The following is a 23,951-nucleotide window of genomic DNA, read 5'->3' on the forward strand; positions in this document are numbered from 1 at the left end:
GCATTCTGTAGTTCCACAGAAATGTTGATACAAGTGTGTGTGAGAGAGACAGCTGTACCTGTGATTTGATGTCCCTGTGTAGGATTTTGCGGTCATGTACATGTTTCAGAGCCAGGCAGATCTGCACAAGCCAGTCAAGAATCTTCCAGAAAACAACAGTGTTCAGTATTTCAGTCGATAATTCTTGCAAAAAATGGGACTTTTGCTAACATTCAACAACTAAGAATATCTTATTTTGTTTTGATAAAAGACTTTTTTTTTATTTAATGGTATATGTAAGTAGCATTTAACTGGTCCAGCAATGCCACCCCTGTGGGGTGACCCACTCTTTATACTGTAGAATAAAATAGATTAGCAGCTGATGTGACTGGATTCTTCATTCCATATGAGTGCATATGACTTTAAATAGATATTATTTACTTTGGTAGGAGAAAAAAAAAAATCTTACGCTTTGATAATTTCAGCCTGTTATCAGGTGCAGAGCTGAACTGACATTGTATTGTTCCTCTTACCTGTTCCTCAGGGAATAGTGTCCCTCTCTGATTATTGATCTTCTTAAATAGGTCTCCTCCCTCACAGTAGTCCATTACTATGTACAAACAACCACTCTCTGAAGAAAAAGAGAGAAAAATTATTGTACTTAAATGACAAAGTAACAGCAATGTTTCAGATCACAGCCTGGGTGGCTTCTTGAGATTTAAACAATAAGATTTATTTTAAATCATGCATTTAATTGATCAAAAGTGAGTACACATATTTATAATGTTATAGGAGTAATGATTTCTTGAGGGTCATGACAGTGAACACTGAAGTAATGACTTTTAAAATATATTAAAATTAATAAAAAAACGTACAATATATTAAAACGAAAATCTGTTATTTATAATTATAATAATATTTTACAATATTACTGTTTTTAAAATGTTTTGATGAAATAAATGTAGAGCATAAGAGACTTTTTGGATATTACTTTTGGATATTAGTGTATCATGTAGTGCACATGTGTCCCAGCACTGGGGTTGCATGAGTTTGTATACTCTCAGTGCTGGGTTGCGGCAGATAGGGCATCCGGCACAAACCATGTGCCAGATCAGTTGTGCGGATCACTCCGCTGTGGCAACCCCTGATAGAGGGCATAAGCCGGAAGAGAGAGAGAGAGAGAATGTAGTGCACATGTGATATAATCAGATTTAAAACTCCTAGGTTTCGCTGTATATTTAAAATGGAATTAAGCCAACATAATCCCCTCCACTGCTAATATCATTAAGATTCATATACCACCCCAGTTTTATGTCATTAATTAGTCTCCCATCCGGATGCCAGAGATACTGCTGCTGCATGACTTCATGCAGAGAAACTATCATTAGCTCAACGACATCCTCTCTATAATTTAATTCAAGAGCTTGGAGCTCCTCCAGATCATGCAGACTGCCCGATCTATCAACCAGACACAAACCTTTATATCAGAAACGCAGTGGGTCTGGTCTGTGCCGGAACTAATGTTCTCAGATTAATCAAGATCAGTCAACTAAAGACTAAAGACCAAAGACCTCGTAGACACGCGTTTGTCATGCCTGTCGACATAATGGCAGGGCTGGGCAACGAAGCATCATATAGCAATATCACTTAATACACATTTCAGAATATGGACATCTTAATTTATAAATGGGCTTTACCTTCAAAGGATTCCTTGTACTGGACAATGTTTGGATGGCTCATGTTAGCCAGAACTGCCACCTCTTTACGCGATTCTTGCCTTTCTTTGTTTGACATCTGATGAACAAGTATAGCACTTATCATCTTGTTAAAATAATTATGTTTTTAATAACTGAAATACTTATTAAATTCATAAAAAAATGCCTAATAGAAAGAATTAGACTCACCCTGGAGATGCCAATCTCCTTGATAACATATTGTCGACCGTCTGTCCTTGACTTGACTAGGATGGCTTTCCCAAAGGATCCCTCCCCAATTTTCTTCAGTCTCTCATATTTATCCATGTCTGTGCAAATGACTTCTCATGCTGAGGCAAAGGGAAACAAAAAAATACATAAAATTAGGATCACCGAACAATACTAGGATTTTTGTAAAGTTATAGCAAAAAATAATATAATCTCTATCTCTTTCTAAATGTGTAGCCTAGATATAGGTATATAAATACTAAAATAAATAAATAAAAACTAAAAGCAAAAGCCAGACAGTGTACAAGAGCTTATGAATTAAATAAGACATGTGAGGAAGAATTACCCACCACTCTTTAAAAGAGGTAAGAGGGGTACAAAAGAACAGAGGTTAAAAGAAAGAATAAGATGGAGAGAAGCACCTTAAGACAGCAATACATTAGACTAACAATCTGATGAAAGCTATGCTGCCCAATAATACTGAATCACGAAACACAGAAACTTACAAGCTCGACATTTAAATAACAGACCATGGATTGACTTAAACGGTCTAATATCTAAAACATTAGTTCTTTACAAACAAGATTTGTTACGCTGCTTTATGTTATACGGGTAAACGCATCATCACGTGAACATTATGTTGCAAAGTTTGAGAAGCATCAGCTGATGTCTAATTTAGCGGGGCCTTGAACCGGTCTGCACTAACTAATGATAATACGCTACTGAATGCACACGAATGAAAACCGCGAAAAGAAATTACCAGTCTTACTGGCATCCCGCGAAATTACACTGACATGCACTTTAAAGCAGAATTCTGTCATATATTGCATTATTTTCCAAATAAAATCAGTTCTTACCTTCTATATTCAGGGAAATCAGCGAACATCGGCAGCATCAGAGAAGCTCACAAGAAGATTTTCTGATGTGGGCGGTCTCATGTGGGAAGACTGCACACGCTGACTGAGAGGAGCGATTTGATTGGTCCGCGCTCATATCGAGTCTCAGGTGATAGGGTGATAAACATGCCAGTCAAAACCCATAGCCGTCAAGTTTGTCTGTCAATGTTTGGTGCAAAATCCCCCCCTAGCAACCGTCACCGGTTGGTACACGGTCATGGAGCCACTACAGCCAGGATCCGCTTTCATGGCCTTAAACTGAGGAGCTTTTGAAAATGAAAAGACGAAGGGATTAACGAGTTCTGGCACTGTATTTGTGAAGTACAAAGCATTTTTTGTATGTTTGTATTATTATTATTTTTAGAAAAAGTAAAAAAAAGTTATAATAATAATATATTATTTATATAATTTATTACTGATATGTATTTCTTTATGCATTATTTGTGATCGCATTAATAATAATAATAAAAATTATTATTATTATTATTATTATTATTATTTTATATTTTAGATACTTATTTAGATTACATATATTTTCAAATTATGTATTAGTTAATTATTTTAATTAATTTTTATAATTTTAATATTTTACCAATTTTGTTGTGCGATTTTATAAACATTCTATTTTATCATTACAGCCTTTGTTATCCAGAAGCAAAAACATTCTCAAAGGTTTTTTATTTATTTATTTTTCTCCCCCTTAAACCGATTTCTTTGATATAAAATGAATTTGCTGCTTTCTGGTTCCAATGGATAAAGTGATGTGCATGTGTAGCTGTTAGAGTCAGACTAATAAATGCATTAAAATGCGTTAGTACTTGGTTAATACATTTAGTAAATAAATACATAAATAAATACTCGATTTTCCTTTTCGAAATATATTGCTATTATTTCTCTCAATAAGGTCTTTGAGTTCATATTAATTTACCGATGCGTTTGGCTCCTCCTATCGGGCACCACGCGCAGTTCTCTCAACATGGCGGCACCCGTTCAAGTTCACATTTAGCGACAACAACGAACGGTAGATGATATTACCAATATTTACCATGAGCTCGATATCTTGTCGTCTAAAACTCTAAATCCTGTGCTGTTAGACCAGCTATAATTGTGCAGTGTCAGTTAAAGCATATCTAAGGGATGTGTTGCTCATTGTAAATGGCAATTGTAACTTTTGAGTGAACATTATATAATTTCTGCTCTACAGTTTGCTGTATTAATAACTTTAATGTCAGATATTACCAACAGTAATCCGACAAATCTAAGAATTACCTTTCAGACTACCTCAGTATTTTTAAACTAATGTCCAAAAGCTATTGTATTATGGTATTTTATAAGTGTTAAGTTCTAGATAACAATACAGTAAAGTGCTCAATGGTTATCATATTAATAAACATATTTACAAATATTTAAAAGGCAATTCAAGGTACTAAACATTTTAACATTTATTGGCACAGCAATGATCAAATGTCAATCAAAAATGCATTGTTTCTTTATAAGCAGCACTACTTATTTTCTAAAGACACAGGTACTATTTTCAGATAGTCTGAAATCTATCTGATTGCAGGCCTGCAGTGTTCACTCTTTGCTGTTTTTTCTCTTTTAGGGTCGTGATGTCTAGACTGGCTGTAGTGTGCGGGGGTTCGCGTGGCATTGGGCGAGCAGTTTCTCAGCTGTTAGCACTGAGGGGTCATAGGGTTGTGGTATTGTCTAGGAATAAAGAGGCTGCACAGGTCACAGCTGTATCTCTCCCTGGAGGTGAATCAGTCTGAGATACTTTGCACTGGTTCGCTGATCTAAACTCTTAACACATTGATTTGACGATGCAGACATCATACACTTCAGGCCTTTATTTTTTACCTAAATTTGAGTTTTGCATATAGTATTTGTCTATTCAACAGCACAAACAAATCATTTTGTTTCCAAGTTGGGCAATGAATGCAAGTCTTAAGTTTAAATTGTATTAAAATAGATTTTATAATTCTGGAGTATATATTTCATTTCAGAAAACCATTTGGGTCTAAGCTGTGATGTCTCTAAAGAAGAAGATGTTCAGAGAGCATTTGAGACCATCAGTAAGACCTGTGGCACTGTGGGATACCTGGTTAACGCTGCTGGCATCAACAGGTCAGGCAGTGATGCAGAAAATGTAATATTGAATAAATATATATCAGACAGATACCATGGCAAAAACAGCAGATTTTGATATTATAAATCAAATAAAAAAACTACTGCATTCTAATATATATTGAATGTGTGTTTATCTTAAAGAGATGCATTGTTATTGAGGAGTAAATCTGAAGACATGCTCTCTGTTCTTCACACTAACCTGCTGGGCTCAATGCTGACCTGCAGAGGCGCTCTACGGAGCATGCTCAGTCACGGAGGAGCTATTGTCAACATAGGTGGGTCTCATTTCTGTATGTCCCACTACCTTAGGATCTTCTTGTATATTACTTAAATAAAGTGTCACGAAGTTCAAGCTGGAGAAAAGTCTCCCTGCATCAGCAGCTGGGCAGATTGGGTTCATTTAATCACCGCTAGATGGCGCAGAAGCTTCAGATTTTAAATCGTTATATCTGCTATGTCAAGCTTTTATTGCTCATATTATGATATGCATATTACAATTCTGGATATATGGAGATTATACGAGGTGGAAAAACACTTTTAGTTTTATTAAGAGGCCCAAACTGAGTAAAAGATGCCCTTTGGTGCACTTACTGATAATTACTGTATAAGAAAAAAAAAGATATAATTCTGATAGCTTAGAATGTAAATATACAACATATGTGACCCTGGACCACTAAAGCAGTCATAAGTAGCACAGGTTATATTTGTAGCAATAGCCAGAAATACATTGTATTAGGTCAAAATGATAGATTTTTCTTTTATGCCAAAAATCATTAGGTTATTAAGTAAAGATCATGTTCCATGAAAATATTTAGTACATTTTCTTAACATAAGTATATCAAAACTTAATTTTTGTTTAGTAATGTACATTGCTAAGAACATCACATTTCAATTTAAAACAAAATTTACCCTGGTTTTGTGGTCCATGGTCACATATAATGTTAAAACATATAGAGAGATGGACAAATAAACATTCTTATTTAATACTTGCATTTTCATAAAAAAATAAAAAAATAAAATAAACTATGGATAATCTAAGTTGCTTCAGTCCAATATGTATTTATCTTGAAATATTTCTAACAATATAGTAATAACAATAAAATAATTTATTCTTACGTTTACTTCCAAAAAAATCATTTAAGATTTCAAAAAGACACTTAAAGAGAATTTAGGCCTTAGAAATTTGCGTCTCAAATATGATACAGTAGGTTTAATCATGTTTCCTCAGGCTCTGTGGTGGGTGTGAAGGGTAACTCTGGTCAGTGTGTGTACAGTGCCAGTAAAGCCGGACTGGAAGGATTCACACGCTCACTGGCAAAGGAAGTTGCTACCCGGAATATACGAGTGAACTTATTGGCTCCAGGTTTTGTCCTCTCTTTTTCTTCTATTACTTATTTTGCCTTTTAATCTGTATATTAGCAGTCATCGGTGTAACACTGAAAATTCTTTTCACTCGCCCCTCTCAGGATTCATTCGGACGGACATGACGGCAGGGCTGGAGAAGGAAGACGCGGTGAGAAGGATTCCACTAGGCCGTTTTGGGGAACCTGCAGAGGTGGCCAACTCTGTCCTTTTCCTCCTGGAGTCTCCTTATATCACAGGACAGCTTCTGCTCGTGGATGGAGGACTACAGCTGGCACTGTGATGATTTCTGCTAGCAAAGAATGCGAGCCAACTGCATATTTTTGTTATGCTGATAATGTCAGATCTTGATATTGTTAATCAGCTCCTCATCACTCTGTGGAGTCACACATACAGCATCATTGTGTAAGAGCTGGATTGGATTAAGGTTATTTTTAGTTCACTGGAGTTTTTTGGTTATGGTTCATGCTCCATACTTAGGATGGCACGGGTCAACATGTGGAGGATATGACTCGCTTTGTGATTTCATTTCAGCATTTAAATAAGCTGTGCTGCATTACACTTACAGAACCCCTAACTCATAAAAAATATTTATTAATTTAAAATGTATTAAATCTTGGCCTTTTCATCATCATAAAAATACAGATTACCAAGAAAACTAAGTCAGCGATGAGAGATGTTTTTGCCAACAGCAACTGGACTCAAGCCAAACTCAATTTCAGAGACGTTTATTTATTGTACTATTCATAAACCAGAAGAGAATAAGGAGAACAGTCTGTATACAGGCACAGGTTGGCTTGGAGAACAGAAAATATTGCAAAGTAAGAACCTCCTAAAATCTGTCTATTTGTAGGATAAACAGCTGTGCAAGAAAAAAAACATATGCAAATCATAGGCTTACATGTGTATATTGTTATGCTATATTATTTTGTATATACGTTGCAAAGGTGTGTTAGATGATGGCTAAACTATTTGAACTGAGTATTTGATACTCGACTGATCAAAGCTAATATCATTACGAATGCATTACAGAGAAAGGAATATGTTTGAGTTACTTAAAAAGCCAATGAAATATAAAAACAGTATCACATTTTTGCACGTTTCTGTAATTCCAAACCTGAAATCTGAAGCCTACCTGTCAAAGCATTACCATCTCATTCCATGCACTATCATCATTAAAATCAATAATACTCGTAGAAATCTCGCCTTGTTCCACAATCAGCCCATCCTTCACAAACATGCCTGCGTCAATTCCGTTTCCTGTACTTCCATCATAGGCATTCCTCATTACTCTCACTCCCATGGAAACACAACAAACCTTCCAAACCTGTCAGTCAGCCAAAACGTACAAAAATCTCATCACTCATGTTAATGACATATCAGTCTCCACTTTTAATCTCTCCTAAAAAAAAAGACAGGGTGGGAAAAGATCATTAAGGCCCGGCCTTGTGCGACATCTCTGGATTGGAGACGAGATCCAGACGCAGCGTCTATGTATGGCAGTGTGCGTCTGATCAATATGCTGGATCTCAAGGACCCTGAAGCTTCAGGGACGATGAGGTCCATGGAGTTTTAGGGGTGTCCATCTTTCCACAGCCCTGTTCCCTACATCCAGAGAACCAGCGCCCCCAACCACCCAAAAAAAGTCTGTGCTGGAGAGGAAGACATCCCCTCCAGCATTTCATAAATATAATCTAAGGCATTATAACTAAATACATAAAAAGTGTTACATGTTGGCACCGTAGTAACATGCACAGCTAGATGCTAGTTATTTGAATAGATGTTTTATTATTATTTTAATTTTAAAATTAAATATTTCTTGTGAAATCTAGAGATGAAAAACAAGGTGATCATCGGTACACTACCTCCTTCCTCAAAGCACGTGCTGGTGTGTGTGTGTGTGTGTGTGTGTGTGTGTGTTAAGTGCGCCAGCGAACCATCAAGTCAGTTTACAAGCAGGATATGACCTCACTTAAGCACCCACATCACTTCCCCTCAGAAAACAACTGAAATAAAAGTAAAGCAAATGGTCCTCCTCAGGCGGAGAAGAAGTGATAATACCAAGAATCCAAATCTCTGAGGAAATGCTTAGCAGCTTCCTCCATCGCTATTCAAAGTCAATCGATCACTTCTTCATCTGACCCATGCAAGAGGGTTTTGTTGGGAAATGGGTGGGGATTATTGAGTACGCTGGATCAAGGGATTGGGGTTCAAAGGTCAGATCCTCCATGCTAGTCTCTACAGGTCGTCACTTTCCACTAGGGTGCCGGGAAGAAGAGGATTGGAGTCTGGGAAGAAGGCTGCCTTCACGTCCAGACCCCGTTCTGTCAGAGCGGCGTAGCGGCTCGCTGATGGACGCACCTTCTTGGGCTTCGGGGTGTGAGTCTGCTGCCACTGGGCTGAGGGAAGGAAAGGGCGAGGATGGACATGGTTTCTCACTTTAAAGAATTAACAGGATGTAATATTGATTTCTAGATAATGACTGTAGTTCCTCAATTATGAAAACATATGGAGACTTTCCTGTATAACTTGGAAAGTTTCATTTAGGGTTACACAATATACCAGAAAAAGTCAAATAACTATATTATAAAAATATATGTGTGTGTGTGCATGTGACACTGCACCACAAAACCAGTCTTACGTGTCAGGTTATTTTGAATAAATAAGCTTTCCATTGATGTATGGTTTATTAGGATCGGACCATATTTGTCTGAGATACAATTATTAGAAAATCTGAAATATGAGGGTGCAAAAAAAAAATCTAAATACTGAGAAAATCTCCTTTAAAGTTGTCCAAATGAATTCTAGCAATGCATATTACTAATCAAAAATTAAGCTTTGATATATTTACAGTAGGAAATTTACAAATTATCTTCATGGAACATGATCTGTACTTAATATCCTAATGATTTTTGGCATAAAAGAATAATCTATAATTTTGACCCATTCAGTGTTTTTTTGGCTATTGCTACAAATACACCCCAGCAACTTAAGACTGGTTTTGTGGTCCAGGGTCACACACACACACACACACACATATATATAAGGGAGGATAAATAAAAAAGGTGAATTCAGATAATTCCATTGTAATAACAATAATTTACGCATAATTATATGCAAGTAACCCTTAGCCAAACCATACTCCTAAACATATAGTAAGTACATGTAGTTAATTAATATTCCTCAGTACTTAAATGTATAATTAAATTACATTGTAACAAGGACACCTTTTACATTTAGTTTACCTTTGGCATCTTCTTTCGCCATCAGCTCATTTAAATATAATATTTAAAACTGAAATATTTAATATTTATTTAATAACACTGTAACATGTAATCTTCAACAAATTTCAAAATGAATGATTTATTTTCATACTAAACATTATGATACTATGACGCCTAAATTCACTTGTAGCATTTAAACTTAATTTTAGTGTTTAATTTTTTATATATTTTAAGACTACAGTATGGATCTTTTACAAATATATATAGCTTTTATTAAACAATCATTGACTTACTGGTATCAACCAGAGTTTGTATATTGGTAAATCAATTTATTATAAATTTTGAGGTATCAAAGCTGATATTGTACCAAAAGCCAAAAATGTTAGCGTTGAGAAAACTCTAGTTCCGATTCATTCCAGACAGGATGTGTTAAGTTTTAATCATTTTATGACAGAGATTTAAACTACTTTCATACAACTCCAGTACACAGGCTGTCAGTCCATTGTTGCTTTAACCTTAGGTAAAGCATCCGTATTGTTAACCCTGTTGTTGATGGCAAACACACAGCACTGGCTGATGGGATAGCTATGGGAACAACTCTGGGCAGAGGAAGGGAGTGTGCTTTTATTGGACAGATTAAATAGGGTTTTGTTCTTAGTCTGAAGCAATTTATGAAAGCACATTGATCAGATAAACCACTTCAGCTGCTTAGTCTGTATTTAGTTTACTCTGGTCTTTTACCAATCATAACTCAGCATTGTTGCATGCATTCTTAAGATCCATTTCCGCTGTGTGTTTGACTTACCGTGTACGTCGAGACGTGCTGTACTGGAGATGATGCCAGCTTCGTTCTTAGCTGAAACTGTGTACCAGCCTGCGTCTTCCTTCAGAGCCGGCTGGATGATCATACAGAGGTAACCGAAGTTGTCCTGGTGCATGCTGGGAAATAGAATTGAACATCAGAATGAGTAAGTAGCAACAAAGTTTTTGAATGATATGCCAGGATTGTTTATTTAGGCTGCACAGCCATATTACTTTGATTTGAATCCTTATTAGCAAACCGTGTCCACAAACAATGACTGGAGACTTTACAGCTTGTGAGTAACTGCTCTCGTCTCTCTCTGAGGTGGTGCAGACAGTAGCGTCTGTGGTGAGGTTACTGTGTGTGTACTGTATGTATCTTTTACAAGGGTCTTTTTATCAGTATACACACATGTAGGCACTTTAAATACCAGCCTTCTAACAGCTGCCATATACAGGCTAGTAGTGCACAGTAGTTTTTAAATGCATCTACGGAGTAAATAGTGTTTAACGTGATAAAATACAATATACTATAAAATATAAGTAGTGCTTTAGCTAAACTGTAGTTTGGAATGGCTGTAGGAGGGCTTTGATTTGCCCAAGGTCTCCTACAGTACCTTATCCTGTCTGTGTTATGAGTGAAGGACTCGTTCTCTTTCTTCCAGAAGATCTGTGGGAACGGGACTCCAGACACACGGCACTCCAGACGCACTGGGTGACCCTCAGCCACACTTGTGTTCTGGAGTTTCTCAATGAAACACGGAGCTTTATGCATTTCTTTGGCTAAAAAAAGAAAGAAAATTAACAAGATAAAAAAAATGAATAAATAACAAATATAAACTATTACGTATTGATGTAAACAAATATATATATATAAAATATAACTTGTGAAAAAATATACGTTTGAAAATATTCCCATATAAATGTATTTTTACATATCAAAAAGATACAAATACTTTTTTTACCTGCATTTTATAATTATTTTTTAAAGAAATACATTCTTTAGTTTATACTTTTAATTTAAAAGGTTTTTGAAATAGATTTCTATTTCAAATAAATGCTTTTTTAATTTTTTTGCAAACTAAATAAATACCTAAACCAGCACAACTTTTTTAGCATTGATGATTAAAGAAGTGTTTCTTAAGCAGCATCAGCATTTTAGAGTGATTTCTGAAGGATCCTGTGACACTGAAGACTGGAGAAATGGCTGCTGAAAAATTCAACTTTTCCACAGGAATAAATTACATAAAAAAGTTATTTTAAATTGTAATAATATTTCACAACATGACTGATTTGTTACTGTATTTTTGATCAAACAAATGCAGCCTAGGTAAACATAAAATACTTTTAAATAATCTTATCAACCCCAACCTTTTCTTCACTAATGTACATTTTATTAGATTTTTTTTCACCAGAATGGCATGTATCTCATTATTTTTATTTACATTTTATTATAATTTACAATACATCTTAGTACGGTGTCTTCCATTACAAATTGCACTCTATGGTTGAGCAGATGATGAGAATGATTGTGTACCTGCAACAATGAGCTCTAGGTTGAATGAGTTCTGTCCTGCTCTGTTGCTGGCGATGCAAGTGTAAACTCCTGCATCCCTGCTAGTGACAGGCTCAATGACCAATGAGTGAACCCCGTTCTCCCTCACCAGCATCTTGTGGGAGGAGTCTGGACGGATGGTCTGGCCATTCAGCTGCCAGATGAGGTCAGGAGTCGGCAGGCCACTTACCTATGTTTGAAAGACAAAGTCAATCAACTGTTTTCAGCAAAATGTGTTCTTTCCCACTCTTCTATAAAATGTAAATAATGGCGCAATTGCCATAAAGCTTTTAAAGGATTTTCAACCCTAATACCAGTGCTTATATCTGGTGGCTGTATGCGTGCGGTTCTCATGGGAAATCAGTCTGTGCACAATGCCTCAGCTCTATTTCAACAACTCTCACATTCCTGAGAAACACAACACCTGCTCCACCCGAAGGTGTGTCAGCAACAGACCACCAGTCAATGCGTTTTTTATTGGTTTATGAATGTGTGCATGCGTTTGTGTGTTTATGCATGGGGCCGAGAGGGACTGAGATGCTCATTTGTCCATCTGCATTTGTTGTGATGTTCCCAAGAACATTCATGACGTTTGTGAACACACTGCTCAAGTGCCGCTCCCCTGGGTGTGCATATTCCCTGTGTGATGCTTACAATGTCCATCACCCATCTCACTACACCCAACTTGAGTGTGTTCATGACTCACATTGACAGAACAGACTGTTTAAGTGAAAAAGCAGAGAACTTGAACTTGAAAAAAAAAGCCCTTTGATTTTAGACCTCCTGAACTGCATCAAGGGACATTTGTGGCCTGGAAAGTTTGGAAAGCCTCAAAGCCAGAAGAAATAAATCGGTTCTATAAATACCATTGACATTAAGGGCGCTGTGCATGAGTGCATTATTAATCAGGGTATTTTTATAGCGTGCGAATCCCTCTATGTCACAGCGAGCCTTTATTCTGATATACACAGATCACAGCCAGACATGGGACAGAAACAGAATGTAAAACAACAACCTGAGAGAGAGAGAGAGAGAGAGAGGATAGATAAAAAGATAACAGGTAGAATAAATCAGAACTGCGAGGAAAAAAATTAATTAAAAACACTGATGTAACAAGAAAAAAAGAGAGACTGAGAGAAACCAAAAGACATTTTCCACAAACAAGGACTGAAATAATTAAAAACTGAAGTTTGTTTTCCAAATGATCACTGAAAAAGCCTTGATTGTTGATTGTCAAACTGAGTGGCTAAATATTACATGTATAGTTATAGTTCCTTCCGATAGGTAGATGGATGGACAGACAGATGACAACGTTCTAAAACAATAGACACATATCGGACAGAAGGAAGAAAACGTGAGAAAGAGAGAGAAACCGGAGGATAATTCCAAGTTCATTCATCATTTTATAAGTGATGAAACACCAACTTCAAGGTTCCTTTTCTTCACAATGCAGAGGGAGAAAACTCTTCCCATAAATCACACAAAGGATTGTTTCCTCTAGCCTCTGAAATGCTCATGCATTTATTTACATATTAAAGGGACATTGTCATAACCCTCAAGTTTTTTGTGTGAAGATTTTGTATGAAATTCTTTTTTCAACAATACTGGTAATCAAAGAGCTGTTGGCCCGCAATGATTTCAATAATACAAAAAAATAAATACTATGGAAGTAAATATGGACCAGTAACTGTTTTCAAATTGTGTTCTTTTGGTTTCAGCAGAAGAAAGTTCATGATTACAGGGTTTTCCGTTTTGGGTGAACTTTGCCTTAAACCATGTATTAAGTGTTATGTACAGTGAGATGTACAGTCAGCATGGTCACACATTTTAAGGCAGTGCTTGTGCGGTCACCTTGCAGTCCATGCGGCAGAGTTTACCCTCCTGCACAATAAGGTCACCGGGGGCCTGCAGAAAATGAGGGCGGAAGTGACGTTCCTGAATATTCTCATTCTCATCACCGCTGTCTCTGGACCTTGAGCGTGGTCTGGGGAAGAAAAAACGAAACAAAAAAAGTCAACTATGTTCACATTTTCATTGTGAATAATGACATGTAAAAATAATAATAATAATAATAAAAAACATGGTTGACATGAAAAACATGTTTTTTGGTAAATAAATTATTTTGCTTCAATAAAGTTAATATTAATTAAACAGATTGTCAAAATAATGACATTTTGTACCATTTTTAAATATTCAAGAGGGTAAAGATAGGATAGGATAAAAACCACTATTTTAAGGTAAAAGGTATTATCTAACAGCACAGCAGGTGACATTTTAAAAATCATAAAAATGTGCCTGTAATATATGTATTATATTTTATTTTCTTAAATATTTTTTAATGAAGAGCTTACTTTGTGTATGAATTCATATCTACCAACTAAAGATAGGTTGGCACACAGCTTTGAATTCAGAGACTATTGACACTGTCAATCAAACATATAAAAACCTCAAAGACCTGAATGGCCAGATTTATTATATCTAATCCAGAGGAAACCCCACCCATTCAAAAAGATTCATATATTCTATTCTGCACAAAAGACATCTTAACATGGTCCTTGCATCATTGTCCAGAATACACAGTTGTTGTTTTTTACATGGGACACACCCTCTATTAGTGCTAGTCCCACAGAGCAAACCTGATCCTGGACCTACTGTTTAGAAACAGAAACTGCTTATATACCTGCGGATGTGTCCAGGTGTGGAGCGCTGACTTCTCCCCCTTTGGTTCACAGCCTGGACCATCATCCTTCCAGTACAGCTCACTCTCCCCTAAAACAGAAAGACAGAAGACAAAGAGAGAAACATTTGAGTTAAGAAACTGACAGTATATGCTTTTCTTAGCGCTAATAAGAAGAAAGAATATTGACATGCATGACACATAACTAAGTATACAGTTGCCTGGGTTGCATTGTGGTCAATTTTAAGATGGAAAGTATCTGAATGTGTATGAACTTCTTAATCTTCCAAAGGCTGTAGATTTTTTCTTGCTTCTGGTCAGTCACTTCCGCCTGACTACCAATGTTTATCCGTCTCCACCAAAACACTGCTCATGCTGACTAGCCAATTGAGAAAGTGTGTATGTACGATGTGTATGCGAATGTGAGAAAAAAAAAACAATCAAAAGAGATCAAACTCCGATAAAAGGTATTATATATTTTTCATAGCTAACATGTAAACACAAAATCATCACCTAATGCAATTTGGCTGTAAGGCTTTTCTCCAATTTTTTTAGACATTCATGTTCTACTAGGGAATGTTGTGTTGCATGTGTGAAAATAGAGAATTGATCTTTTTCATTCCATTGTTACCATCTGCAATTAAAACTATATAATAAAATAAAAACACACACACAAAAATCTCATCTCACCGCCGGGTTGCCTGCCATCACGGTGTAGTTCCCGTCATCATCTAGTGAGGCAGCCGCTGTGTGCAGGGAACATGTGCCGTCTGGATCACGACTGATACGGTAGTGTTCACTGCGCTTTGAGATCTGCTTTCCGTCTTTAAACCAGTACACCTTCAAAACACACACAGATATATACATGGTTATGCAACACTCCAGAGCTTGTACCATCGATTCTTTTTTCTTTCTCTTCTTCATCACTTCTGTTATTAAGTCTGCTGTCATCACACAGTCATTACTGTGGTCTCATGGTAAGTTAGAGAGAGACACAATGAAAGCGAGACAGCCATATATGGCTGGAATTTTAGAAGTGAAGCAGAGCAGAGCTTCTGATGAAACCAGCCCACAGATGATAAACCACCATTCCCATCATCCCAGTCACCTCTCTAACAAAACAACAAAATAACCTCCATGCTGTGAACCACTACTGTATATCCAACAATATGCAGTATAAAACTATAGATTCAAATAAAAATATTATAAATAAATAAAAAAAATGAACTGGTGTTTAACAGCTGATAAAAGCATCACAATAATTCACAAGTGATACACATATTAAGTCAATCAGTTAATGTATTGTGAAGTGAAAAGCTGTGTGTTTGTAAGAAACAAATCTATCGAGGCATTTTAACTTCAAACCATCGCTTCTGGCAAAAATATCAGTCCATAATCCAGAATAACACTTCCTCCAGTGAAAAAGCTCATCCCCTCTTGCCCTCTAAAATCCAGATCCATTCAACATTCTTATTTAGAACCATTTTGGACTGTTTTCACTTGTAAATGGTGCATGATCTGTGCATATTTCTTTCCTGATTCAGAAAAGACAACATTTTCTTGGGAGAAACGAATATTATAGATAGAGGTCTTGGGTTTTAGCTGGATGCAATCATTTACACTTAAAAAAAAAATCTTGATGAATTTATTACAAACACGCAGCTTTCGGCTTCACAAGATGTTAATTGATTGAGTTGTGTGGATTATTGTGATGTTTTTATCAGCTGCTCAATCTGACGGCACCCATTCACTGCAGAGGATCCATTGGTGACCAAGAAATCTAAATGTAAATTTCTTCAGATCTGTTCTACTGAAGAAACAAACGCATGAACATCTTGGATAGTCTAAGGGTAACTAAATTTTCATTTCTGGGTGAACTTTTTTAAATAATTAACTACCTGCTGAGATTATAGTCATAAACACAAAATTTGCATTTTCATGGAAGTCATTGACAAGGATCTGATTACAAGCAACAAGAACGTAAACATGTCAAGAGAGTTAAACTGCATGGGTGATGACCTCTCACCTTTGGCTTTGGGTCTCCAATCACCTTGCAGCTAAAGGTCACAGGCATTCCTTCGAAGACTTTGTAATGCTTGAGCTTTTGATCGAAGAACGGTGCGACCTCTCCTGGAGTGTCTTCATCATGCTGAACGTCATCGTCAGATTCCTCCACAGGCGAGCGCTCCAGACGGAACTCGATCTCGCTGATCAACCGCTGCTCGAAGCTGGACACTTTATACTCCTGTCACACAAACAAACACAAAGACTTGAACTTATGCCCTTCTCCTCAACTTACTAACTCATTCAATCACTCATTTTATTCATTCAAGCACACATCCTCTCATCACTGTGTCCTATAATCTATTCAGTCCTGTATCCAAGTCTTATTGCCCTTTCATCTGGTCTGTTTCTATTCTTCTGTTTCTTTTTATTTCACTCTGCAGGCAGAAGGAACATCTGGAGAAAAGTGTGTGCTGATGACACATCACAACAATAATTGCAGGTTTAAGACACAGCTGCAGCAAGAAAAACACACACACACCATCATAGTTACATATGTGGACAACCAACGCACCCTCTCCATCTTGTTCTCTTGCACGTCCAGCCACATCCTCCCAAAAACACACACACACACACACACATGCACATATCCTATGCAAACACACAGACAACCACTATTTGCCCAAAGATGTGTGTGGAAAGCTAAGCACACTTGAAATTTATGGCACAACATTAACAGCATATCCACTTCCCACAGTTCAGAGGAAGAGAAGCATGTGCATTTTAGTGTCTCCACTCGAGGGCAGGAAATGTGTGAAGCAGACGCATGCGGTCTCTGATCAGTTAGCAATAACAAGACACATGCACAGTTCTTTCACATTTTTATTGTTCATATGATATTGTTTGGCCATAACGGAGGCCAAATGTTTTTGTAATGATCGCTAAACTGCATAATCGACTGCTGTCCAAGGGAAATTACTGTATTATTTTTATACAATGCAGAAATAGTTTTACTTTTTCTTCTTACATAAAATAAATTCTATTCACATTCTATTTCATGTCTGTTTAACCTTCTGTAAAGTATTTGTGTAATAAGTAGGGAAATGTGCAGTCAGTCATTATCACAAAATAAACCCCTTCATCGTCATCAGAAATTTGTTACAACAGCTAAAATACAATGAAGGATGATGTGAATAACAGATTTCATTATAAAATAAATAGCTGAGATCATATATCTAACATATGTTTGAAGTCAGTAATAATTTTATTTTTATTTTTGGAGTTATTTTTTTTGTGTATTCACAGGCTAGATCAAAGATACAGTAATTATTTGATCAAAAATACAGTAAAACATCAATACTCTGGACTATTATTATAATTTAAAATAAAATATTCAAAAAAATATAATTTATTCCAGTGATGGCAAAGCTGACTTTTAGGCAGCCATTACTCCTGACTTCTGTCACATGATCCTTCAGAATTTGGTGCAAAAGAAACATTTGTTAATAGAGTTTTGGTTCAATACAAACACTGAATACATTGCTTATTTGATCAGTAAGATTGCAGAATAAATCTCTGTATATGATGATTTACGAGGAGAGTACAATATTAATCAATTGCTGTCAAGGACTTAATCAAAACACAAATATTCCATAAACAGAGACACAGAAGAAAACACAGTGGATAGAGTAAACACACCATCACAAACAGTAGGGACTGGCCAAAACATGAGGGTGACCACACACAGAGGGGGTGAGAGAATTAAACAACTGGGGGTGGTCTTATGAAGTAAAGAAAAGGGAAATAGGCAGACTGAGAGCAGAGTGAAATACAAGGAGGACAGACAGGCCGCTGCTTGATGTTTGTAATAGACGGGAAGAGTATGAATAACCTTTTGAGGGACAGACTCTGAGTCAGCTGAGCTGCCTTCCTGTAGAGAGATCAGAAAACAGGCAGAGGGGTTGAGGATGATGTCACATCCTGCGTGGATTACACACCTATTGCACAAAAGTGCACAATCACACACATTACAGTCAATGTGTGTCTGTGTTGGGCTTCTAATCCTGCTTTTATGAACTTACCTGCTCACACACCTCCAAAATGCCTCACTGACACGCTCTCCTTGCCAAAATGACATCACTTTACAATGTACCCGATGCATAAGCACATGCGGGAGCTCACTGCTATTAGCCGAATTAAGATGCATTTACAAGCAAGCAGGCAAACCACAAACTACATCCAACAGCCTTGCCGTACACTGGTAGTCAGTGGGAAAAGTGTGTGGAGTGATTTGTAATTGATGCATTTTGTTTATAACCCATGTTTAAAAAAAACAGCCAATTACAAACAATTGCTTTGTTTACTGTGACACAATGGGGGTGTTGTGTAGGTGGGTTTGTGTGTTGGGTTTATACCTGTGTGACTGGCTCCTCCTCCACCTGCTGTGTGTTAAACACTGTGGCAGCATTGTCAGCACCCAGCAGTCTGCGGGCCATCTTCTCCTCATAGGTTAACCTCTGAAAGCAAGCAGGATTAATCTGTCAGAGCCTGGGTTAGTGTGTGAGAAAACACACACTCACAAACGCGAAAGCATTGCGATTATTTGGTGGCCTGTACAAATGAATTCAAAGCTATTAGTCGTGCTGAACACGTGGTGGGTTTTGCTATGCATTGTGGGTTGATTTTTAGGATTTCTATAGTGATTGACCATTTCAGTTGGAGGATCTGGTGGAAGATAATTTTCTCCATTTACTAGCTGTATTTTATAAAAATAAAAAGTTACAGTGAATACTGAAAAATTATATATATTTTATATATTTGAACTAGCATGATATTTAACATTAGATTCAACATCAAGTGTCACTGGTTCTTGTGTGTTCACTCATCTTATGGCTTGAGTTGGATGGACTACTTTTATGTTTGTTTTAGTACTGTCAAATCGATTAATTGCTATTAATCGCATCAAAAATAAATGTTGGGTTTATTTAATATATGTGTGTGTACTGTGTATATTTAATTGTATCTACACACATACATGTAAATATTTAAATAACACAAAAAATATATTATGCAAACACAAACTTTTATTCTGGTGTCGATTAATCGATTTTACAGCACTAGTTTTTCTCCCATTTTTGGAGGTCAATAGCATCCTTTCCCATCAATTTTGTAACTGTTAACTAAAAGTATTAAAAATCATTGTAATTAAAAAAAATGTTTTTAGTTAACTAAATTACAAATGAAAAACTAAAAATGCACTTAAAATCTAAAAATAATAGCTAATTAAAAATATTAATAAATGCTGTAACAGTAGAGTTCTAAAATAACAATGGCTTCCATTTATTTCCATTGTATTGCACAGAAAAGTTTTCTTTTTCTTTCACTCCATGCATTTTAGAACAACATGAGTTATGACATTTTTTGTTTTTTTTGAGGGGAGTTGAACTATGCCTTTAAAAGAAAATGAATGACCAAATATTCATAAACATGTGTTATTGGTTAGACTACATTATATTCAAGATTGTAACGCTTGTAAGGCTAGTATGGTAGTACTATTAATTTACTATAATTATTTAGTAATACAAACTGAAGACCTCTCACACACATACCTGCTGTCCATTGCTGAGTCTCTCCTCTTTGAAGCGTAGTTTTCTCTCCAGGTCTTGTATGACAGCATCTTTGGAGCCCTGGATATCTGAATCAGAGATGATGCGCTGTGTGCGGGGTGTAGACTTGCGTGGCAAAGCCCTGTTAAAACACAATCAGAAAATAATTGTATTAACTTTAAATCAATAGACAGCAGACTAAGCATTTCTCTAAGTACATAATCAGTATCTGTTGACTTCCTAAACACAGAAACAAGTGGGAAACTGTTGCTAGTTGCTCGAGTTATATTTCCCAGTCCATAAAGCCTTCCCAGATAGAGGCTAGAATTAACACATATACACAAATGAACAGAACCGCAGCTTTTAATACAAAAGTTGGCACTGACGAGAAGATAGTGGGACATATTTTTTGCATATACACTGGAAGGCAAGAATAAATTTTGTTATCTTTTTGTGTGTGTTTTAAAATTCCACTGCTGTCTCTTATCTTTCCCCCTCTGGCTCTGGAATGCCAGGAAGAGAGAGAGAGGGGAATGAACTAGTGGAAGATAATGAAGAAAATGGAGATGAAGAAGTGGATGATAGGAGCAGCAGCTTTGAAGACAAAAACTCTGGATGAGTGTTTTAAACTCAAGTTCAACAGAAAGACCATCTTCACTGAAGAACCTAATCATAAATCGTGAGCAACATCGTGCATCACATGTATGTTTATATGAAGGAGAGAGGGCCATTATTGTGAGATGTAACAGATTAAATACCTTTCAAATAAACATTTTGTCATTGTTTACCCACCCATCTTAAATAAGACTTAATGTGAAACACTGTTCATTAATTAAAGTGTACTGCGACTAGAGGTTGTCTGTCCCCGAGTTATTTTAACATTATTTATAAACTATTATAGTATTTATTAATATTTAGAATTTCTTTTATATTTTACATTTACATTTTAGTAATTTTATTGTGTTATTTGCTTTTGATTTGATTTCAGTTTTAGTAATTTTAGTGCTTAAACTACAAAATTTTGAATTACAAAAGGTAACTTTTTTTATTTTAATATATTTAGTTACAATAATAATACTGGTCTGTCAAGCTCCAAAATGACAATAAATAAGTCTTTAAAATCTCAAAATCATTTCTACCATATTCATCTAGTGCATACAAGAATCAATGTTTTTGGATCTTTTTGGAGCTTAATTGTCAATGGCTGTTTCCTAGCATTTTGGATATTCTGTAAAAACACAATTCTCCTTTTGTGTACAACAGAATAAAGAATGTCATACAGGTTTAAAACAAAAGAGCGAGCAGATTATTTTTTGTTATCCATTTAAAAACATTCATTCTCAACTAAACCTATGTGCTTTACATTTCTGTAGGCTTGAGAAGGAGAGGAAATCTCTATAATACACAGTCCTTACCCTCAAGGTTCCTCAGCTCCCATTGCTTCTAGTCTCTCCATAAACATGCCATGTAAGAATGCATACAGTACATGTCTTCCATGCAGCTGGAAAGCAGGAGCTGCACTCCAAATTACTCATCAGCCCATGTGTTCACTTTAAATGCCAATGATAGTGTTTTGTTGTAGCTCATGATGAAGCGCTCTGTCTTTATATAGTATAGAAAAGTCGCAAAGCAAGGAATACAATTGCTGGGTCCAAGGCGCTACTCAAATGTGCTTTCAATTAGCTAGGCTCATGGTATCCAGGATACAAATATTTGAATGATTCATAAATCATCATCAAAGATTTTTAGGTAGTACCATTTGTTTCTGTGTGTTGTTTAAGCAGATGACTGCACACCTTCAAGAGGCATTTGGGATACGTTTCAAACAGATGATTTTGGATACTCACACTGTGCCGTTACCCTTGGGCAGCCCCAATGCATTCACTGGTGGTGGAGGTAGTGTGGCCGGAAGCACCGACACCAGAAACCCGGCTGGGGACTGTGGAGTGGACGTGAAGGGCGAGGAGGTGTCTGAGCGAGTGGGACTTGATGTGACAGGTGGAGGAGGCGGCGGAGGTGGAGGAGGGAAGTCCTGTGGCAAGCCTCCAGGAGAAGATAGAGTGCTGGAGCTGAGAAAGGGCGGAGGGGGCGGTGGGAAAGAAGGCGAGCTGGGAGACTCCACGCTGCTTCCTTTGGACAGTGACGGCTGCTGCTGGAAGTGCGGAAGGGTGACGCGGCTGAAAGGTTTGTGGGACGGTGTGGGGGACAGCGGACTGGAGCTCGAGGAGGTCGAGGACTGGGTGCTGTATCCCATCGGTCCCCCGCTTGTTGTGGGACTCTGAGCAGCGATGAACTGCTTGGGCCGGGCGTAGTTGAAGGTGCTTGTCTGCATGGTGCTACTCTCCAGCTCCTGGAAGGAAGGAGGAGGTGGGAGAGGCGGAGACGGAGGCGGAGGCGGGACTTCCTGAGGAGGGGGGGTTGGCTGCTGTTGCTGCTCCAGAAGGATCTGATCTTGAAGTTGCTTCAGTTGTGCCGCGTTTCTGCAAGGATGACAATTAAACAAATGGGAGTGTTTAGCATCACTAACTATACACATTTTTACTATAATTGCACAACCTGACAAACATTGACCCGACTAATATCAAAATCTTCAGATAACGTTTGCAGAGCATGTTTGCTGCGACTAAACCTGGCTAAATATGACGGTGTAGATAATTATAAAACTGATAGTTCCGGTCCTGATTACTCAATACAGCATTCCAGCCAAAACCCATGACAGAAAAAAATATTCTTATCATATGATAAATCTGAAAGTGCTTAATAAAATGTAGGGATTGGGTTAAGTCTATATTTTTTATAATAATGTTGATCCAGGATCAACAAAAGATGTTGATCCAGGAACACGTCGTACTTGTCAAAATCACGGTGACTGTTACTATAAAGGAGATCTATGAATGCACATACAAATGTGTCTGTTCAGCTGCATACAGGCAGAAGATTTCATGCCTAGTTGTTTGTGTGGTTATGCATGTCTGTGTGTATTTGTGCTGAGTTTCTGGGAAGGAAACTACAGCCCACTGTAAAGCGAGTGATATGCTATCTTGGGTAAAGTTTAAACTACACTGTCAACAGCCTGTAAACGGTATGGAAAAGGATGAGATGGAGATCTCAGTTTGTCATGTGAATATGGGTGTGGGCTGATGATTGAGTGTTATCTGTCCAGTGTTTGGCTTCATGGTTCACCCACATTTACAGCAACACTGACGTCCACGTTGTCCTTTTCTCTGCTAAACATTTGATATTTGCTGCCTACAGTCATAGTTTTCCATCATCTGAATTCTTGTGTCCCTGGAAGACATGTTTTGTTTGAAACATAATTTGTATCTCTTCTTCTGCAGACTCAGCCCCACTCTCCCGCTGCCTTTTTTTTGGCAACTTCTAGACACTTTCTATGAGCCTCAACAAAGAGAAAACCTAACCCAAGTCCAGAAGCTTTTCATTTACATATTATCATTGGTCTCCTATAGGCGCGTTCAAAAATTTTTCTGCTAGTAAAGAAACCTAAAACTTGAACTAAATGCGTAATTTCGATGTGTGTGTGTTTCACAAGGGGATCAGAGTAGTAGGCCAGCCACACTCCAAACCCCATTTAATCTAATTAATTCCAGATGTTGACTAATGAGTCACTGTGTTTTCCCTCCTTCTCTCCATTTTTTTGTAATGGAGGTGGAAGTCCTTCCTCCAGCCAACTGATAAATCCTCAGCGTTTGGGTCAAGAAAAAGAGAAAGGGAGCATTCAGTTTGTGTTGGTAATACTTGGCCAAGCTTTAACCTAAAACCTAGAGTGCAAGTTTCTCAA

General features: G+C 37.1%; 3 protein-coding genes across 11 annotated transcripts in view; 1 reads left to right on the forward strand and 2 right to left on the reverse strand.

The window, feature by feature from the left end:
• Positions 1–2,868, reverse strand: part of nek1 (NIMA-related kinase 1) — a 28,280-nt gene extending 25,412 nt beyond the window's left edge. The window contains exons 1-5 of the mRNA XM_059513627.1: positions 2,759–2,868; positions 1,884–2,023; positions 1,677–1,773; positions 513–610; positions 59–142 (exon numbers count right to left, since the gene is read on the reverse strand). Coding sequence (XP_059369610.1) covers positions 59–142; positions 513–610; positions 1,677–1,773; positions 1,884–2,000 — 396 coding nt within the window. The 5' untranslated portion in view covers positions 2,001–2,023; positions 2,759–2,868. The remainder of the gene's footprint in view (positions 1–58; positions 143–512; positions 611–1,676; positions 1,774–1,883; positions 2,024–2,758) is intronic.
• Positions 2,869–2,997: 129 nt separating this feature from the next.
• LOC132106861 (carbonyl reductase family member 4) lies at positions 2,998–7,366 on the forward strand. Of its 4 annotated transcripts, none has more exons than XM_059512924.1 (6): positions 2,998–3,118; positions 4,401–4,552; positions 4,801–4,921; positions 5,066–5,199; positions 6,153–6,287; positions 6,391–7,366. In XM_059512924.1, exons 2-6 carry the CDS (start codon positions 4,408–4,410, stop codon positions 6,567–6,569), a joined length of 714 nt encoding a protein of 237 aa, XP_059368907.1. In that variant the 5' UTR covers positions 2,998–3,118; positions 4,401–4,407; the 3' UTR covers positions 6,570–7,366. The 4 variants fall into 4 exon arrangements, with proteins under 4 accessions (XP_059368907.1, XP_059368903.1, XP_059368905.1 ...); XM_059512920.1 differs by having other exon boundaries at positions 3,029–3,138; XM_059512922.1 differs by having other exon boundaries at positions 3,029–3,134.
• The window catches only part of LOC132106859 (palladin-like), an 81,023-nt gene continuing 64,070 nt past the window's right edge, over positions 6,999–23,951 (reverse strand). For 4 of the 6 annotated variants that reach the window (XM_059512914.1, XM_059512915.1, XM_059512918.1 and 1 more), the window contains 12 exons: positions 22,000–22,632; positions 20,156–20,294; positions 18,962–19,063; positions 18,439–18,477; positions 16,570–16,788; positions 15,234–15,383; positions 14,547–14,635; positions 13,718–13,850; positions 11,849–12,056; positions 10,929–11,094; positions 10,316–10,449; positions 6,999–8,685 (listed from right to left, as the gene is read on the reverse strand). In XM_059512914.1, coding sequence (XP_059368897.1) covers positions 8,525–8,685; positions 10,316–10,449; positions 10,929–11,094; positions 11,849–12,056; positions 13,718–13,850; positions 14,547–14,635; positions 15,234–15,383; positions 16,570–16,788; positions 18,439–18,477; positions 18,962–19,063; positions 20,156–20,294; positions 22,000–22,632 — 2,173 coding nt within the window. In that variant the 3' untranslated portion in view covers positions 6,999–8,524. The remainder of the gene's footprint in view (positions 8,686–10,315; positions 10,450–10,928; positions 11,095–11,848; positions 12,057–13,717; positions 13,851–14,546; positions 14,636–15,233; positions 15,384–16,569; positions 16,789–18,438; positions 18,478–18,961; positions 19,064–20,155; positions 20,295–21,999; positions 22,633–23,951) is intronic. The other 2 variants (XM_059512917.1, XM_059512916.1) reach the window with 2 other exon arrangements.

Source organism: Carassius carassius, chromosome 27 (genome assembly GCF_963082965.1).
Source record: "Carassius carassius chromosome 27, fCarCar2.1, whole genome shotgun sequence".
NCBI lineage: Eukaryota > Metazoa > Chordata > Actinopteri > Cypriniformes > Cyprinidae > Carassius > Carassius carassius.

Bases quoted from the DNA above. Each gene is read 5' to 3' on its own strand.
- LOC132106861 (XM_059512920.1), top strand. The intron at 4,553-4,800 runs GTGAATCAGTCT...ATTTCATTTCAG, and splicing joins AGCTGTATCTCTCCCTGGAG to AAAACCATTTGGGTCTAAGC. The intron at 5,200-6,152 runs GTGGGTCTCATT...ATGTTTCCTCAG, and splicing joins AGGAGCTATTGTCAACATAG to GCTCTGTGGTGGGTGTGAAG.